The sequence below is a fragment of the Cimex lectularius genome, unplaced genomic scaffold (assembly GCF_000648675.2).
Source record: "Cimex lectularius strain Harlan isolate CLEC.00 unplaced genomic scaffold, Clec_2.1 scaffold3, whole genome shotgun sequence".
Classification (NCBI taxonomy): domain Eukaryota; kingdom Metazoa; phylum Arthropoda; class Insecta; order Hemiptera; family Cimicidae; genus Cimex; species Cimex lectularius.
In genome coordinates, this window is record NW_019392688.1 from 3,728,314 (window position 1) to 3,745,919 (window position 17,606).

Consider the following 17,606-nt stretch of genomic DNA (forward strand, 5'->3'; position numbering starts at 1 on the left):
TTATTTCATACAGTTTAACAATCTCAGATTTTAAATAAAAATTAATACAATCAATATTTTTTCGGATATGTATAATTTTTTGTTGATTTTCTTTTAATTTTAGGTCAATTAAAAAGTATAGAGAATGTGAAGTTTAAACACAATCAACGTTATAAAATAAACTAATATGCTTAACAAAAAATGATCATTTTTATTACAATTTGTTTTTCTTTTTTTCTTAACTTTAAATGAATTTTATTATACTGGTCAATTATTGTAGGGAAATTTGAGTACTTTTATACTTAAGGACTAAGGTTATCTGTCAGTTTTGTCTTCTTTATCAATTTATGAACGTGAAATTTGTAATTAATTTTTTTTCGGTATTCTTGTGTTTAAGACTTCTCTGTGAGAATTCCATGTAAAATAAGGGCAAAATTTCCTTTTTCTCCTTGAAGAACCGAAAACCGTCTTGTTCATATCGTAATTACAAAGATGTTTATTATACCGCATATACGTTATTTGTCCATTGGGCCACTTGTCCGTTGAGTACCCTCGGCCAACCCATGGATGTGATTTAGCTTTCAGACATGCCCAATGGTCCATCGTCTCCTTTGGGCAGCGTTAAAATTAAAAAGAAATCGGCCAAATCTAAACGTAAGTGATGAAAATTAATTCGTAATTGTTCTAAACTAATTTGGTCACTTCACACCTCTTATAGGGAATTTGTCCAACCGGATTAATTTAATTTCCAGTCGGCAGCTTTATGGTAAGTAGTTTTTCTTTAAATTTGATTTTCCAAGTCAGATAAAATATCTTTTAAATCAATAAATACACTCATAAATGTAGTGCATGGCTCGTAACTTAAATTGACAGCGCATGAGACAGAATGGAGTTGCAAGATAAACATCCATTCAATGGAATTATTAATTGTTAATTAAATCTGTTATAAACTGATAAATTACGTGTAATTTATACAAAACAAGTAAAAACAGTTGAGACACTTGTTTGTAAAAAGTAAAATAATTCCTGTCATTCAGGAGGCGTCCAACTCAGTGGTTCCCAAAGTGGTCCCTATGGACCCCGGTATTATTCAGGGGGTTCGTGAAAAATCAAAATTGATTTGGGGGACCCTGAACAATGTCAAGGAGGTCCGCGCAAGGCTTAATAAAAAATAATAAAATTGTGATCCATTTTTATTATTATGGAAATTAGCAGTATTGTAATACTCGGTAACGAGTAGGAGAACTGACAAGATAAGCAGTAACTAATAGCACTAAGTAACTGCCGTAACTTGTAACTGTAACCGTATTGCTAACGAATAAGAAAAACGATTCTTTGGAGATCGTGAGATGCGGTCTGGTCTGACGTAGGTTTTAGAAAAACATTTTCTTTATCGTGCCAACGTTTCAATCTTTATTGAGATCATCTTCAGAGCCTGGGATTTATAAACATTGTTTAAATTTTACGAATACATGTAGGATGTGAAAAATTTTTTTACGCAATGCTAGAATTTAAAGTATTTGAACTCACACAAAGTGTTTGTTTTCTGTGTTACGCAGTAACAGTGTTGTTTGTTACAGTAACCGTGGTTTGTTGCAAATAAAACATTTTATATACACATTTTCTTATATCATTTGTGCCCTTTTAAAATGCTGACAATACTGTGTTGAATATTTGAAATATGGCTTTATTTCATTATCAGGAAATAGTACTTTACTATGTAATAAAACTATATCAAATGATTCAATGAAACCTTCCAAGCTTAAGGAGCATTTAATAAAAATCCGTAGGGACAAAAAAGATAAGGATTTAACATTTCTTCAAATAGTCAAAGAAAAATATTTGAAACGCCGTCATTGCAACAACTCATAGGGACAACATCTAGGCGAGATGATGATGGACTGCATGCTTCTTATAACATTTCTTTATTGATTGCAAAGCTCAGAAAACCGTACACTATTGGTGAAGACTAGAAATTAGTGCTCGTGGGGACTTGCGGTTGCTACTCACAAACATTGAGCCGGACATAAATGCACTCATCACATCCATCAAGCTATTTTTTTTTTTTTTTAATTTTTTTTTTAAACAAAACTTATAATTTCAATAAATACTTCTTCAACAAATTGTTTTTTTAATTTTTATACTATGCATTTGTGGGTAAGTTTTGATCCATGGGTCAAAATAGTCTGGGAACCACTGGTCCAACTAGCCATTAGATGTCATGGATGAGGTGTCGGAATCATTTAAAAATACTTTTCTTGTTTTTGAACAATTATAACTTCAAACCATCATCATTATTGAATCTTTCTGATTTCCCTTTAGTCTAGTCTGTTTTATACATTTCTAAATTAAGAAGGAGCGAAAAGTTACCTTGGTCGGTTGGTGTCTATTGCAAGTAAACCTGTCATACAAGAACTTAACAACCAATGGTACGGTGTGTATCATGAATAACAATAATAACAATATATAATAACAATGATTGATTGAATGTATTGATTCATCTTTCTTTTTTTTTAATCTTGAGGCTATGCAGAAAATAAATAAATAAATTTAACCAAAAGCAAAAAATCAAATACATATTTTTGTATATTCCACAATTTTACTTTTGCTGTTTTTTTGTTTAAAAAGTATTTTTATTTATATGATTGTTGGAGAGAAGAAAACTCGAATGTTCTGTGGCATAAATATTTATTTATTTTCCATGTATTGGGCTATATGGAAATTATCAGAAACTGATCATTGAAAGAGCTGAAAGCCCGAAAGAGAAGAGTTGACGAGAAAGAAGGTTCAAGTTCTAGTCTACCCAGGACAAAAAAAAAAACCAGTTTCGAATCCAAAAAATTTCAGCTTTACCTTAACCAACCTGTTCGCAATATTTCCACATAGGTTGCAAAAACTTGTACAAGCGGCTTATGTACACTGGAAACAGTTGAACTATAAAGAGAAGTTCAAAAATTGAATTGCGAAAAGTGGGCCAATATTTGACAAAATTACAAAAAGAATCATTATAAAATCCTTTATTTTCAATTCGGACTGTATGCAATCATCATTACTGAATCTTTGCGATTTGCTTATTAAATTCAGTCAGTTTAGTGGGGGGAGGGAGACATTGGTGGCCACAACGGTTTAGGCGTTGACATGACGCTCATCACTGTAAGGTAAAGGTCCCAGATTCGAATGCACCACTTTTTTGGGCTTTTTTTTCAAAACACCGGCACGCCTAGGGTTCATATAACCTCGTAGTTGAATACCCTCATAAAAAAATAAAATAAATAAATATAAAAAATAAAAGAGTCCGTTTTATAAGTTAATGAATGTAGGAGGAATGAGTCATTACCTTTGTCAGGGGATGTCTTTGACCGGGATTAAGCCTGGGTAAAGTAATATCTGTTACGCAGGAAAGTTTAACGTCCAACTAGCCATTGGGTATCATGGGCAAGGGGTCAGAAACTCTTAAAAAAACTTGTTTGGTGTTTCAGCTTCACACCATCATCATTTCTAAGAGATTTCCCTTTGGGAAAGTTCATTCTGTGTGGGTATAAGTGTAAAAGTAGTGAGTCGTTACATTAGTGGTGTCTTTGGCTGGGATTGAGCCTGAGTAAAGTAATTTCTGTTATACTGGGCTTACATGGGAGCTCTTGAAAAAGCTTTGGGGTCTGATAACAAGCCTTAAGCTTAATAAGAAGCTCTACATTTAAAAAAAAAAATTATAAAAAGAACATACATAATACACTATATTACAGATATGTGGTAGAGCAGTGGCGTATTTAGACGAGAGTCATGGGTTCAAATCCCGCCTGTGACACAAATTTTTCATTTAAAAAAAAATTGTGTATAATTAATTGAGTAATTATATAATTGAGAATAAGTTGATGAAAATAATAAAAAGTTAGTATAATAGACAATAATATATTAGACCAGACACTTCGTGGTGTGTAGGTCGTAAAGAGGCCCACTCCTTTATAATCTAATCTAATCTTTACAGGAGTGCTTAATGTCCGACTAGTCATTGGGTGTCATGGATGAGAGTTCAGAAAGAATTTCAAAAACATTTATGGGGTTTTGGCTTCACGCCATCATCATTACTGAATCTTTGTGATTTGCCTTTAATCGAGCCCGTTTTATAAGTTAGTGAATGTAGAAGGAGTGAGTCATTACCTTGGTCATTTGGGATCTTTAGCAGTTAAAGTCTGGGCAAAGTAAAAAATTCCTGCATACAGGACATCATCCAATTAACTGTTGGATGTCGTTGACGAGGGGTCAGAAACTCTTAAAAAAAAAAAAAAAAAAGTTTCAGCTTCACGCTATCAACATTACTAAGTGATTTCCTTCTAGTCGACTGAAGTTTTATAAGATTAAAAATGCAGGAGTGAGTCATTACCTTTGTCAAGTAGTATCCTTGGCAAGTAATTCCTTTCAAACAGGAGGGCTCAATATCCAACTGCCAGTGGGGTATCACAAATAAAATAAACTTAAAAGAGAAATTTTATTTATAATAATATACATGATAAAGAATCTGGTTTTTGTGGAACAACAACGTTTATTTCTTTAAACTTTGTAGTCTTCATCCACTTGCTTTACTAGGATAGTCTCTCTGAAGATATTATCATAATTTGGGATTCAACATATCTGTAGTTTGGTTGTGTCGGTCATTGAAAAAATAAAATTTTCAAGGATCCATTGAGAAGAGCTGGCAAGTGAAAGGATCAAATATTCGAAATGTTATGTAGAGGCTTTGTCAAAAATTGCATTGTAGAAAATTGACAGTGTTGGACAAATTGTACAAAGAAAAATTTTAAATTTGCAAAACCAATGGTGGAAGTGTTTTAGAAAATCGTGGAGAATCCATATATTACTGATAGTGACTCTGGTGAAGTGATAAATAAATGAGAAAGAAAAAGCTACTGTGTTTTTCTTCTAATCATCCTCACCCTGATCATTTTTTAATATATATAATTAAAATTTTGAAGGCCGATGACCAATTATATAGATTTTTGTTGCACTAGATTTTCATCTCCCCTCCTTTTGTTTGTCATTTCTGATATTATAAATCTTAAAATAATTTGATAAAATCTTATCCTCTAGAATTACTTATTTTTATATTAAAAAATAAATAAAATGTGGTTGGCTATAATTTTATAATTTTGTCATGGCCTTTTTTTTATGTAAAACATTTATCATATATTAGTTCATGGTCAAATCGATTATTTGGTTCATTAAAAAAAAATCTTTTTCCCCATTAGTTGACTTTTCTTCGCGAATTTCCACCTTAATATACTTTTGAAGGCTGATTTGTTTTTTTTTTTAGTCTTACTTTTTGCATCAGAAATCATGCTGGAAGGGTTATTTAGGATGATATTGTTTCTCTTGTGCCAACTACAAACCATAGATCATTGATCGAGCTAATACAGTAAAAACAGGCATTATTTATTTATTTTGTGATTTAAGTTCACAACCACTTAAACTATCAACCACTTGGAGAGAAAAAAACCCGCCTTGGCACATCTTTTCCACTTTTTCCTCTCATAAGTTCTCAAATTCTACAATCCACAGTCAGTAAATTGTCGGATAAATTTGTTTGTTGGATTATAATGAAAAATCTTAAAAATCTGCCTGGAAGTTACAAAGCCTTTTATGGACTTTGATCCAAACCATCTCCTCTTCTTACAGTCTTACTTTCTAAGTTCTTTATTTTCTTTATTTCTGGGGTTGACCATCAAAGATTAGATATCAAGACTTTGTTTGTAGATTGTTATGAAACAAAGTGTTTTACAAGTACTTCATGGTTTTTGATCGACAAATTTATCCAGGTATGCTCTCTCTCTCTCTCTCTCTCTCTCTCTCTCTCTCTCTCTCTCTCTCTCTCCCACACACACACACACACACACATACATGAACGTACATACACATACACCTTTAATAAAGCAAATTCTAAAAGGGGGCGTCGGTGGCCGCAAGGTTTAGTCGTTGACACGGCGCTCATCACTGTAAGGTAAAGGTCTTGGGTTCGAATCCGGCACCCTGAGAGTTTTTATGACCTCTGCTGTTGTGAACCCTCGTAAAAAAAAAATCCATAAATTGGCTGAGTGGTTAGGGGATATATCTTGCATTTGCTTGACCACGACACCCAACATCTGTCCAGTTGGATATTAAGCCCTTCTGGAAGACAAGAATTACTTTATTTTTTACTAAGCATAATTATGTTGAACTAAAAGACAATTGTTCTGTAAAATTACTTTTAAATTTACGAATACATCTGGCATTGTATAAATTTTGCAACAGTAGATAAATTCAAAAATCTGCCATTTTAGATCATTATAGTATACAATTCTAAGCTATTTTTGTAATTGTATTCATGGGATAAATTTTAAAAATTGTTTCTGTCCTACCGAATATTTTGTTTAAAATGATTGAAAATTGACAAATGTTTAAAAAAGATTTGTTAATTTCAAAATAAATGTTTCAAATACGTCTAGATCAGCGGCTACCAAACTTTTTCTGTTACTGACGCCCTTAAAATATCAGAATTTTTCCACAGCGCCTCAAGTCAAAAAAATGGTCTACCTCAGCGTGAACTGAAGGCTCATTTCCAATTCAGACTGACATTGATTATAAAAACCTCTTATTTTATCTGCCATTTTATTTATTAAATAATAATAATTCCTCACTTTCTTGTGAAATTGCAAAACTTGCCTTTGAATAGCGATTATGCACTTAATAGCAAAAATATAAAAGCAAATACTTTTTATTGGGCAAGAATATAAAATACACAATTGATGCTGTCTTGTCTATTTGGAGATTGGATGGCTACCAGGCTCTTAGTTTTTAGGGTTTTATAGAACTATATTTTTAAGGGTTTTTTTTTGTTTAATATAAAAATAATGTTTTTTAATAGAAAATTTTTGCTGCACCCTTGTAGCACAGCCATAGCGCCACAGGGAGCCACGGCGCACAATTTGGAAATCAGTGATCTAGATTATAGAAGAAGTAATTTTTTGTTTAATAAACTCAGTATGTCCAGAATGGTTGCAGTACTGACTTGTACCTAGTCAGTTGAGTAAAACTGTTGAGTTACAACAGATTTCAATCTTAAAAGTCTTCATAATTAATTTTAAAAATAGGCAAAAATAAATGCATCAGTGGTTAAAGATAAAATCTGAATATTAATCTACAATGTTTTTCCCATGTTTTTTGTAAATAAAGTATTCTGAGTCGAATCTGTGTTTAAACTTCTGTCGATATATGTTTAATTAGTTTTTAAAATATATAATTTTATATATATTTCAGCATGTATACCCTGAATGCCCAGTGGTTTCACAAATGTATCCGCCTTTTAAAACTTAAACAAATTATAAGTCCTTTGATAAAATGTTATTTAAAAACTGAACTCTTAACCATTTTAAAAACTAGATTAACATTATATTTAGATCATATGCATATACAATAACATATATATTTTTTTTTAATGTTGCTTCCACCTCAGTTTCATTTCTTTGCACTTCTAACAAATGGGCTATAATGAATTTGCAGTTGGTGAAAGAAGAAAGTGATGTGGTGGTGGGTTAGGATTAACAAAATGGCTGGTAAGAACTTTTAAATTTAATTTTTCTTCAAATATAAACTTTAATTAGCTTAACACAAAAGGTAGCATATGGAGGACGAGAGATAACATTTATCAACTCAGGAGTTATCTTTCTGAAAATTACTTCTCAACTTGACTATTATCAAACAAATTTTTGTAATGTTTAGTTTTAGGTTTGTTGTAAACTAACATATTTAAAAATGTGGAACAATTTGACAAAAAATTAGTTTAATTATATGAACAAATAACAAGTGTCAAAAGATTTGTCTGTATAATAGATTCACAACTTTTGTAAGCATAAAAATCACCGTCTTCCTGTCTTAATTGTTATTTTCCTGTGCTGAATATTTCTACCAGTATTCACCTTTTCTTTTATACAACATTCATGTGTAAGCATATTATTTAATTTAATAAACTCATAAACTTAATGCTATTAGTATCGGCTCATCAAATCGTGACTATCTTATGATGTTTAAATCTATAATAAGTAATTTTCTTTTCTCAAGATAATATGAAAATTAAGAAAATAACATATAAAACTAAGCTTATTTAATTTAATATATGAATATCTTTTTAATTTTTAACATTCTAGTTAGCTTTCGTCCAGTCGCCGCCAAGACATTTGTCTTCACTCTGTGTATAGGGATAGTTTTTGGATTTACTTTCGCTTATTTACTTCTAATAACAACATCCTCGTACAACGTCCATGACTTCATACTCTTTCCTGAAAGGTAGGAAATGTAAATTTCAATACTTAAAATATTTGTTTAAGTTTGATTTTTTTTTTATCATCATTAGACAGGTTCATTTTAGGCCGGATGCACACTCTCACACTCATATCGAAGACGTCGAAGAGATTGTCGGCAACGTCGGCGAACATTCAGACATGGAAGATTTACACAAAGGTATTTGTCTGAAAATATTCTTTAAAAAAATTAAAATAACGATTTTTTCTCTTTATTTCTTTAGGTGAAGATGTAGTAGCAAAAGAACTAGCAGAGAAAGTCAGAGTCTTATGCTGGGTGATGACATCGCCAAAAAATCATCAGAAAAAGGCAAAACATGTTTATGCGACGTGGGGGAAACGGTGCAATATCCTGCTATTTATGAGTTCCGCAAATGGTAAGTTACTAATATTACTAAATTGTCTCGGCCTGTCTGTTCTTGCTGATTTTGCCTATTTCTCAAAGTGAAAAATGAAATCACATCTGTTCGATAAAACCGAGACTGGGAAGGCCAGGACGGTCAGAGATAGATTCAGTTTGAATTTTTTTTCCTTTTAGATAGCCATCTACCGACTGTGGCTCTACCAGTTCAGGAGGGAAGAAACAATTTGTGGGCAAAGACCAAAGAGGCTTTTAAACACATTTACTACAACTATTTCGATAAAGCTGACTGGTTTATGAAAGCTGATGATGATACGTAAGTATATTTATGAACTTTACCTTTCTTAACTTTATAAGGAAATTTTTAAAACAAATTGAAAATTGCAGGTATGTAATTGTAGAAAATTTAAGATATATGCTAGCGGAATTCAACACCTCGGAGCCTATGTATTTTGGGTGCAGATTCAAGCCTTATGTCAAACAAGGCTACATGAGTGGAGGTGCAGGTTCGTTTTTAAATATAAATAAATCAAATTTTGTTTAAAAGTATACTAATTGACATTCCTCGTCTAGGCTATGTGCTCAGTAGAGAAGCCTTAAAAAGGTTTGTAGAAGATGGACTTCCGAACAAAACAAAATGCCGACAAGATGCAGGAGGAGCTGAAGATGTCGAAATGGGTAAGTAAAAGCTCAACTTTTTAACAAAATTATACAAAAAATCTAGTACAATCCAGTGTTAGTTTAATATTTTACTCAAGACAGAAAATCTATATGGGAATAAGCCGACCAGGATGAACAGATGTGATGAAGTGAATCCCTCTTAACGGATACTCTTCAATAGCAATTACCTCTTTTAATGGACAACTTTTCCATTCCCTGTCAAAAAAGATAGGATTTTTTCTATACCAGTCTCAAGTAATATCATCAGTAATTAATAATTATAATTCTCCCCTCAAGAATTGATGTAAACAGTAACATATTAGGCTGGTATAAAAATAATGCAGATGAAAAGGCAGTCAAAACTATTTTTAATCTTTCAATTAATTAAGGTGTTTAATTGAGATAAAAGAGTCAGTGTCACAAGCGTGATTCGAACCTACAACTCTCGGCTTGATACACTGCCACTCTACCACTTGAGCTATCGTGACCTCGATCCACTCGGTCACTAACTTCCCATCTCAACCCCACCTTTTGAATTTTCCCTCCTTTTTGCCATTTTTCAATAAATAGTTTATCTCAACTAAAAACTTTAATTAATTGAAAGATATTAATTGGTCAAGCGGACCAAGAAAACTAGTGAACTATTTTTAATTTTTTTTAAAGTAAACAAGATTTATTCAAAATATTTTCCATCACAATCTATAACATCTTTGCCAACATGTAATAAGCACTTTTATTCCCTTGATATTAAAATCTTTATTTCAACTCACAATAAAGTCTTTGAAGGTGTCTTCAGCTTTACCGCATTTTCAACAAATTTTATCCCTTAAGAAGTGATCAAAATGCCTGGAAGTCAGTTGGCAAGAGATCGGGTGAATATGGAAGGAGCAGTAAGGTTTCCTATCCTAAGCCCTTAAGTTTACGCAGGGTTGGCATTATGACATATGGCCTGGCATTATTGTGAGCAAGAATCGGCCTCTTTTACGATTTATCAATGCAAAGATGTTGCAGTTTCCCATGTATTTTGTCATTTTTTGGCAATGTTTCTCTGTTGTATTACCATAATTCAGGAATTTACAGTGAACAACCCCAGTAGTACACTACCAAACCACCCATAACCTTTTTGGGGTGTAGATTTGGTTTTGGGAAGTGTTTTGGCACTTCATCCTTGTCGAACCACTGATCTGTAAGTCTCCTGTTATTGTACAGAATCCATTCCTTATCGGATCGAGAAATGGTTCATTTTGGTGGTGCAATAGAAGAGACGTTCAAATTTCAAAACATCGATTTTTTTGGGGGGCTTTGGTTAGTTCGTGCAGCACCCACTTTTTAAGCTTCTTTACTTCAACAATTTGATCCAGATGGTGAACAACACTAAGCTTTTCCCCTATTTCTCGTGTTATCTTATGTGAATTTGTTTCAACCAACTTTTGAGTTGGTCGTCATACACAAGGCATACCGTGACCTCCCCTTTCTTCAAGACTGAAATCTCTGAAACCATCTCTGCACCGTACATTTGATAATGCTTCCCTCCCCCAAACACTATTGATGTTATGCAGTATGCACGGTTGCCCAAGTTTTAAATTCATACAAATATAATGAAAATCTAGTTTGGACATATTTAATTTTGCAAGTTCTCACTCTTATAAAATTCAATATAAACTAAAATGTTTTATATAAAAGATAACAGTTAGGCCTAGTACGCACTGGGATTCTTTGAGTCGACTCTTTGTATCTCCGGAGAGTCTCAGCTGCGTCTAGGCTGAGTCCGGGCTGCTCCGACTCATTGTTGTGATGAATCTAGTGTGTTGCGGGCTAGCATTTTCGGACTCTTTTGAATCCCATCCGATGGGGGATTCTTTGACTCAATGTTGCGCAACATTTGCCAGTGCGGACGTGAATCGGAACAAGCGCTCTTGCTTCATTTGTTTAGTTAACATTATAGTGAATGCTTTCTTGAAGATTTTGACAGTGTCTTGTATAAAGGTATGTTGTGGAGTACCAAGTTGACATAACAGTTTATCGAAGACATGCATTTCCATCGGTGTTTGTGGGATGTATCATTCTCAGAATACAGAAATCGGGAATTGAAAAGCGAAACTTTGAAAAGTTTAGCCCAAAAATTCCGCCAGCCAAAAAAAAGTGTTTCCGTCGCCGAAATAATAATATTTGTCGAACCCATCATCTTTTTGGGCATTTTTTAATGCACCTCCGATTGGATTCACTGCGTACAATGCAAAAAAGAGCAAGGGAAATCCCTGAGAAAGCTAGTTCCTCTGTCATTTTCGCAGGCACTGATGAACATGAATCTTGGTCTGGACATGGTTCTTTGTCGCGGAGCAGAGTCAGGGCTGCATCGCAACATGAATTGATTCAAAGAATCTCAGTCCCTACTAGGCTTTAAAAATATTTATTATATACAGAAATTATATTTGTGATTTGGCTTTGTTTATACTAATTACAAATTAAATTATACTTGGCTGTGAAAATAAAATAAGTTGTCAAAACCTGCATTAATTTTGCACCAACCAAATATATTAAATGGGTTTTGACACAGTTAAAAAATTCTGCTTCTTCAACCTTTTTTCCTTTTTAGTACTCCTTTTTTTGCGGGAGTTCCCTTCCTCTTTGCTTGGTATGGTATTAGCCAAAGGGCACACCTTAACTATCAAGTCTTAACTGTATTCGTCAAATTAAAAGCGCTATGTTGGATTGGAACGAATTAAAAATGCATCATAAGCATGAAATGTCTTTATCTAAGTTTTAAAAAAAAGAAGAGATGTAAAATCGTCCCCAATAGGAACCCCTCAATAACAGACACAAGCACTCTTCTTGGGTGCTCGTTACAGAAGAGTTTCACTGTTCATGAAAATCCTGGTTTACATATCCTCACTGGTTTTGTGTATGTGCCAGTATTTTACTTCAGTAGTTGATATATAGCTGACAGACAAAACCTGGATGAATATACCCTTAGATGATTACAATGATTTATCTGTAAATTTTAATCTCGGTCTATCACTTGTCAGTTTTATCTGTCAGACATATATTTACATATTCTGGACCCAATGACTGAAGAAACAAAATTCTAATTGATATTTTATTTCGGTGGTCTGAAACACTGAAGGCAAAGTGAGAATCGATCAAACTATACGAATGTGTATATTTAAAGTTTTATCATCTTTGATCATTATGGTCCATTTATTTGCACTGGTTTTGACAGTTTGTGTACTTTCGTAGGTGATCAGTATGTCTGACAGTCAAAATTAATTAGAATAGCCCTGTGATGATCGCATGCAATTTATCTATAAATTTTTATAAAGTTTAATCTTCTCGATTTATTGATTCTTGTAGTTTTGGACAGAACGACTGGAGAAACAGAATATTAATTGATGATATTTTTCTTCTGCGGTCTGTATGATAGGCAAAAACGTGATAATATAAAGACCAGGATAATCGTAGTTCATTAAACCTATTTACACCAGTTTTGACAGTTTGTCAGTATTTGCTACAACACAAATCCTGTGGATAAACAATCAACAATTTTTTAATGTTTTTTTTTTTATTGCTCAATTGTCTCTGATCATTGTGGTCTTTTGCTTCTACATTTGTATGTGTTATTTTGTCAAACGTAAATGATGGAAGGTTCTTAATTTAAATTGAAAATATTTTAACCAAGATAAAATTCATTATTTGTTGAAGTTGTTAGGAGTGGTCAAGGATGAGGTAGTTTTAGAAAAACACCTGTTTCATTTTTTTTGCCGACATTTACATATTAAATTGTATTTTTTTAAATCAACATTCATTTTGTACTTTACCCAGGCCCTGAAGATGACCCGAATAAAGGTTGAAACGTTGGCAAAAAAATGAAAAAAAGGCCTTTTTCAGAATTACCTTATTCCTGACTGCTCCTTAGACTTCAACAAATTATGAAACAACAGTTCACTAAGAATCAGACATAAAATTCATTGCAGTCAAATTTAAATTTCATTGGCAGAATAATTCAATTTGTTCCTCAAATTTTAGGTAGATGCATGCAAAATGTCAACGTCGTAGCCATGGACTCAAGGGATTCGCTTGGAAGGGGGAGGTTTTTCCCTTTTGTACCGGAACACCATCTAATCCCAGGCCATACAGATCCAAGTTTCTGGTATTGGCAGTGGATTTATTACCCTTCAAAAGAGGTTTAATCTTTATTTTTTAACCTAATTAAAAAAATAACGGACAATAATAAACACTAATCTTATTTTTAGGGACTCGAATGTTGCTCAGATTCTGCAATATCTTTCCACTATGTACCGCCGAACATGATGTATGTTATGGACTACCTGATATACCATTTAAGGCCGTTCGGTATCAATAGGATCGCTCACGTTCCAAATTCAAAGCGGCCGGTTAAGCCGACTTCGAATACAACTTCCGATGAAAACGACAATCAAACATAAATGTGATGTGGGCATTTCATATCATGAAGAAGCTACAGTATAGCGGTAGGTGAAGATTGTCGATAAGACTGAAACGGTAAACTTTTATTAAAAAAAAAAAAAAAATGGTATGGGATATTGATATCTGATATCTGGTGATAGTTTAGTATCTTAATAGCAATTTTTTTCCTAAAATTTGAATATATTGTACGATCATTATCGACTTATTGTCAAGAATTTTATTTTTGTAAGCCACTTTATTATTCTTAAACTACAAAATTTGTCTTTTATTCGAACAAATTTGAATTAGGTGTATGCCTGTCGCCGCTTGGAATATATTGTAACTTTGGCCTTTTAAAGGTCTCTTTAAAATCTTAATATCTTCTCAAGTCTAAAAAATAAACATTTCTGCTTTTGAGAAGATTTTTGAACATTATTTATGATATTAAATAAAACATTACAATAGAATGATTTATACAGTTCCTAATATAATGCCATATACAAAAAAATTATATGTATTGCACAGTGAAAATTCAGTTGACAAAGCTGACCTGAATTTTTTATTTAGTAAAAATGAAAATCAAACAAAGCATTATGCTTTTTTCCACAATAACAAAGGTCATAGCAACCCTCAGGGTGTATATGTTTGTGAAAAAAAACATTTGTAAGTTTGTCAAGGACGCAGGACCTTTGCCTTACAGAGATGAGCGCCATGTCAACGCCTACGTTGTGGCCACTGACACCCCATATTACAAATTAATATTATTAATTATAAATTATGACGTAGAAACTATAGATCGCTTTTTTTTTTTTTTGTTAATTTATCCCAAAGTTGTTTAAATTTTGTAAATTAATTTTAATTCGTAGTTTGTTTATCATCCTTGTTCTGTCAGGCGAATTTCAGCACTTATAAAAAGGGCGCAGTTGACAGCACATAGTCAAACCCCAAGGATACAGACTGGAATGATCGGAGACCAAACTAGAGGATATTTTGTTTGATTTTCATCGGTTGGTTATTAGAATGTTTATTTGTATTTATATACTCAATTTAGAACAAATGTAAATAAGTTTTATGATCAAATCAGAATACTTCTGTAGAAGAACTTTATGAAATTCTCTTTATTAGAACGCTTTGAGAAGTTCTTTGTAAATGGAAAAAATCCAAGTCTGCTAGAAAGCTAAAAGCACCTTGTTATTTAATTTTGTTTTGTTTTTTCTTTTGCTCAAAGTGCCAAAGATGCAGCATTATATATTTTATATGTATTGCATTTTGCAACATCCATATTTTATTATGTAACATATAATGAAATATATTATTTTCTTTGAAAATTACATTCTACAGTTAAGACGTTACATTGTATTGTATTTGACTAGTCAAAAAAAAAAAAAAAAAAAAAATGTAGCTCAAATAAGTTACAATAAATATTCCTTTATAATTTTTTTTTTCTCTTTCCTATGAATTATTGGCCAGATCCTTACCTTCACCAAGATAGGGGTCGTACAACACAACCCTAGAGGCTGAGTTCTCAACAATGTCATTGTATGAGACCTAGATGAAATTTATCCCACCAAACCACTAAATATACTGGATTTATTTTTAGACTAAAAAATTCATTAGTCATGCAGCAAAATCCGAGTTGAGAACGACCCAAATTCAGATATTCAGTCTTTCTGGAATTCAGCATGCTCCCCTTGTCACAAGCGTCTAGTAAGTTAGATGAAAGTGTCATTAAGGTTAAGGTTAAAAAAGTAGGCCTCTTTATGACCTTCCGTACCATGATTAATATTGGTCTATTGTGCAATTTCCATTATATAGTTGTTTTTTTTTTGTTAAGCTTAAGGTTTTTTATCAGACCCAAAGCTTTTGTTAAAGGCCTCACTGGTTTGTTCAGTGTTTCAGCATTTCACTATTTTCTGGGTCTGATAAAAAACCTTAAAGATAGGCAGACCAAAATCGATCAGTAGTGACAAAATTACAGGTGTGCCACAGACCACATAGTTTGGTTAGGTTAGGAGTCAGCTTTTTACGACCTTGTATATTGTATCTGTTGTGCAATCAACATTATTATCTAGAGCTTTTTGTTAAGTTTAAAAGGCTTTTTATCAGATCCCAAATCTTTGTCCAGGGCTAAGGTGTGTTTCCTTTTGGCTTTGGTATTCCCCTCCCCGGAGTAGAAATCCCAGCACCAGCAGAGGACAATGTTCTGCTTTCTTCTTCCTGGCAATAACTACTATATATATATATATATATATATATATATATATATATATATATATAAATTATCCTAGAGGTTTAACAGTTTTCCATAAATTTCTGCGATTATCCTTTAATTAACTTTTTTGCCTACTTCCATTTATTCCCTCTAAACTGAGGACTTATCTGTTAGATGAAGTCTGGTATGGCGCAAAAGGGTTCAAGACCGATATCCTACTTTCCTTGGCAAACCTATAGGCCACCTCGTTGTATCTCTGCCCTGAGTACCCAGCCAGGTACCCAATGTCTGATAGTGACTTGATGCAATCCCAACCAGATCTGGACTTTATTATTTACTACCAATGAGTTAGTTGCCTTTCATGTTGCCTGACTGTTTGATTGAATGGTTGTTCTGTTTTTAATATCCATACTTTTGATCTTCTTGACACAGTGTGCAATAGCCGCAGTCTCTGTTAGGAAGATAGTGCCATATTGCCCTAGACTTATATGTATATGAACTTGGTTTATTTCCATAGATACCATCTCCTGATCATACTCAGACTTAGAGTCATTGGTACACCAGATGTAATCAACATTAACCAGGATGCCATTATCTAAGTCTGCTTTCTTGTTTTGTTTTTTTAATCAAATCTGAATTTTGATATCATGGCATCAACAGGCTTCCCAGAACCTTGTCTGCCTGTAGCTCCTCTGAAAACTTTAATTTCCTTATGCGACTGGACTGTTGGAGCCTCTATGTCTATTTTATCATAAATTTGCCCTGAGGAAGGTGAAATTTATACATTGAAAATTTATACAAGCCAATTTATAAAAGTTTTGTTCATTGGACCAGATCCCTGATCCATTTTTATAATTAACAGCTGCTGGTCAATTACTACATCCTTACTGATGGTCAAAGATGACACCTAGAAGCCTTCTCATCAAAGTCAATCGTCGCCTAGATGCCTTCATAATCTTACTAGTACCCTTTTCTTGGAAAAGTTAACATGTTTCATTGTGGTTTAATGGCAACTCTTCTTTTCTGCACCGTCTCGTTGAGTTGAGCGAACCTGCTCTGTAATGACTATAAAACATTTAACTTGAACTAGATGAAACAAAACACGAGAAACTTTCTGGGTGAGAATTGATTTGTCCTACAGATGCCAGTGTCCCATTAATCAATATTTTGTAAAGAGTTAGCTAAGGGCGAGATGTCTGTAGACATTGGGTGTAATTGATTATTATTGATGGGATGGGTATCTGTACACAGAGACACACACTATATGCAGCAAGAATTCTAGAGGCACAAGCTGTCTTCTTATATTATTTTCCTTGATTTGTTGGATAGAAGATACTTGGAAGCGGAGTTTCTGCTACTCAGGCACTGCATCAGTGCAGTCTTCTGGCTTATTGCACCTTGGCTAGTTTCCTTGTTCAGTGCAATAGGCTCAATCCTTATTTTCAAAAGTATCAGGTCATTGACTACTGTCACCACTACAATTTCATTCCCTAGGTTTTTCTTTATGCTAGGTTATGTCTCCGTTAAGCCTTTGCTTCGCATTCGAAGATGATATAAGTGGCTGTTTCTTCTTCCTCATTAATCTGCAGATGGGATCATTATTATATATGCCAATGTTATGTAGATGTTTTCTCAGATGCCAGTG

The 17,606-nt window shown here is 33.2% G+C and overlaps 1 protein-coding gene across 7 annotated transcripts; it reads left to right on the top strand.

Annotated features, from left to right (window-relative positions):
• The first annotated feature begins 293 nt into the window (after positions 1 to 293).
• LOC106662171 (glycoprotein-N-acetylgalactosamine 3-beta-galactosyltransferase 1-like) lies at positions 294 to 15,124 on the top strand. Of its 7 annotated transcripts, none has more exons than XM_014386021.2 (11): positions 295 to 633; positions 698 to 745; positions 8,154 to 8,292; positions 8,360 to 8,466; positions 8,531 to 8,683; positions 8,845 to 8,983; positions 9,055 to 9,173; positions 9,241 to 9,345; positions 13,351 to 13,508; positions 13,578 to 13,814; positions 14,616 to 15,124. In XM_014386021.2, the coding sequence occupies exons 1-10, from the start codon at positions 567 to 569 to the stop codon at positions 13,767 to 13,769; spliced, it is 1,227 nt and encodes a 408-aa protein (XP_014241507.1). In that variant the 5' UTR covers positions 295 to 566; the 3' UTR covers positions 13,770 to 13,814; positions 14,616 to 15,124. The 7 variants fall into 7 exon arrangements, with proteins under 7 accessions (XP_024081569.1, XP_014241507.1, XP_014241506.1 ...); XM_014386020.2 differs by having other exon boundaries at positions 296 to 633; positions 14,642 to 15,123; XM_014386022.2 differs by lacking the exon at positions 14,616 to 15,124 and adding an exon at positions 7,510 to 7,562 and having other exon boundaries at positions 297 to 633; positions 13,578 to 14,438.
• The last annotated feature ends 2,482 nt before the right edge of the window (positions 15,125 to 17,606 follow it).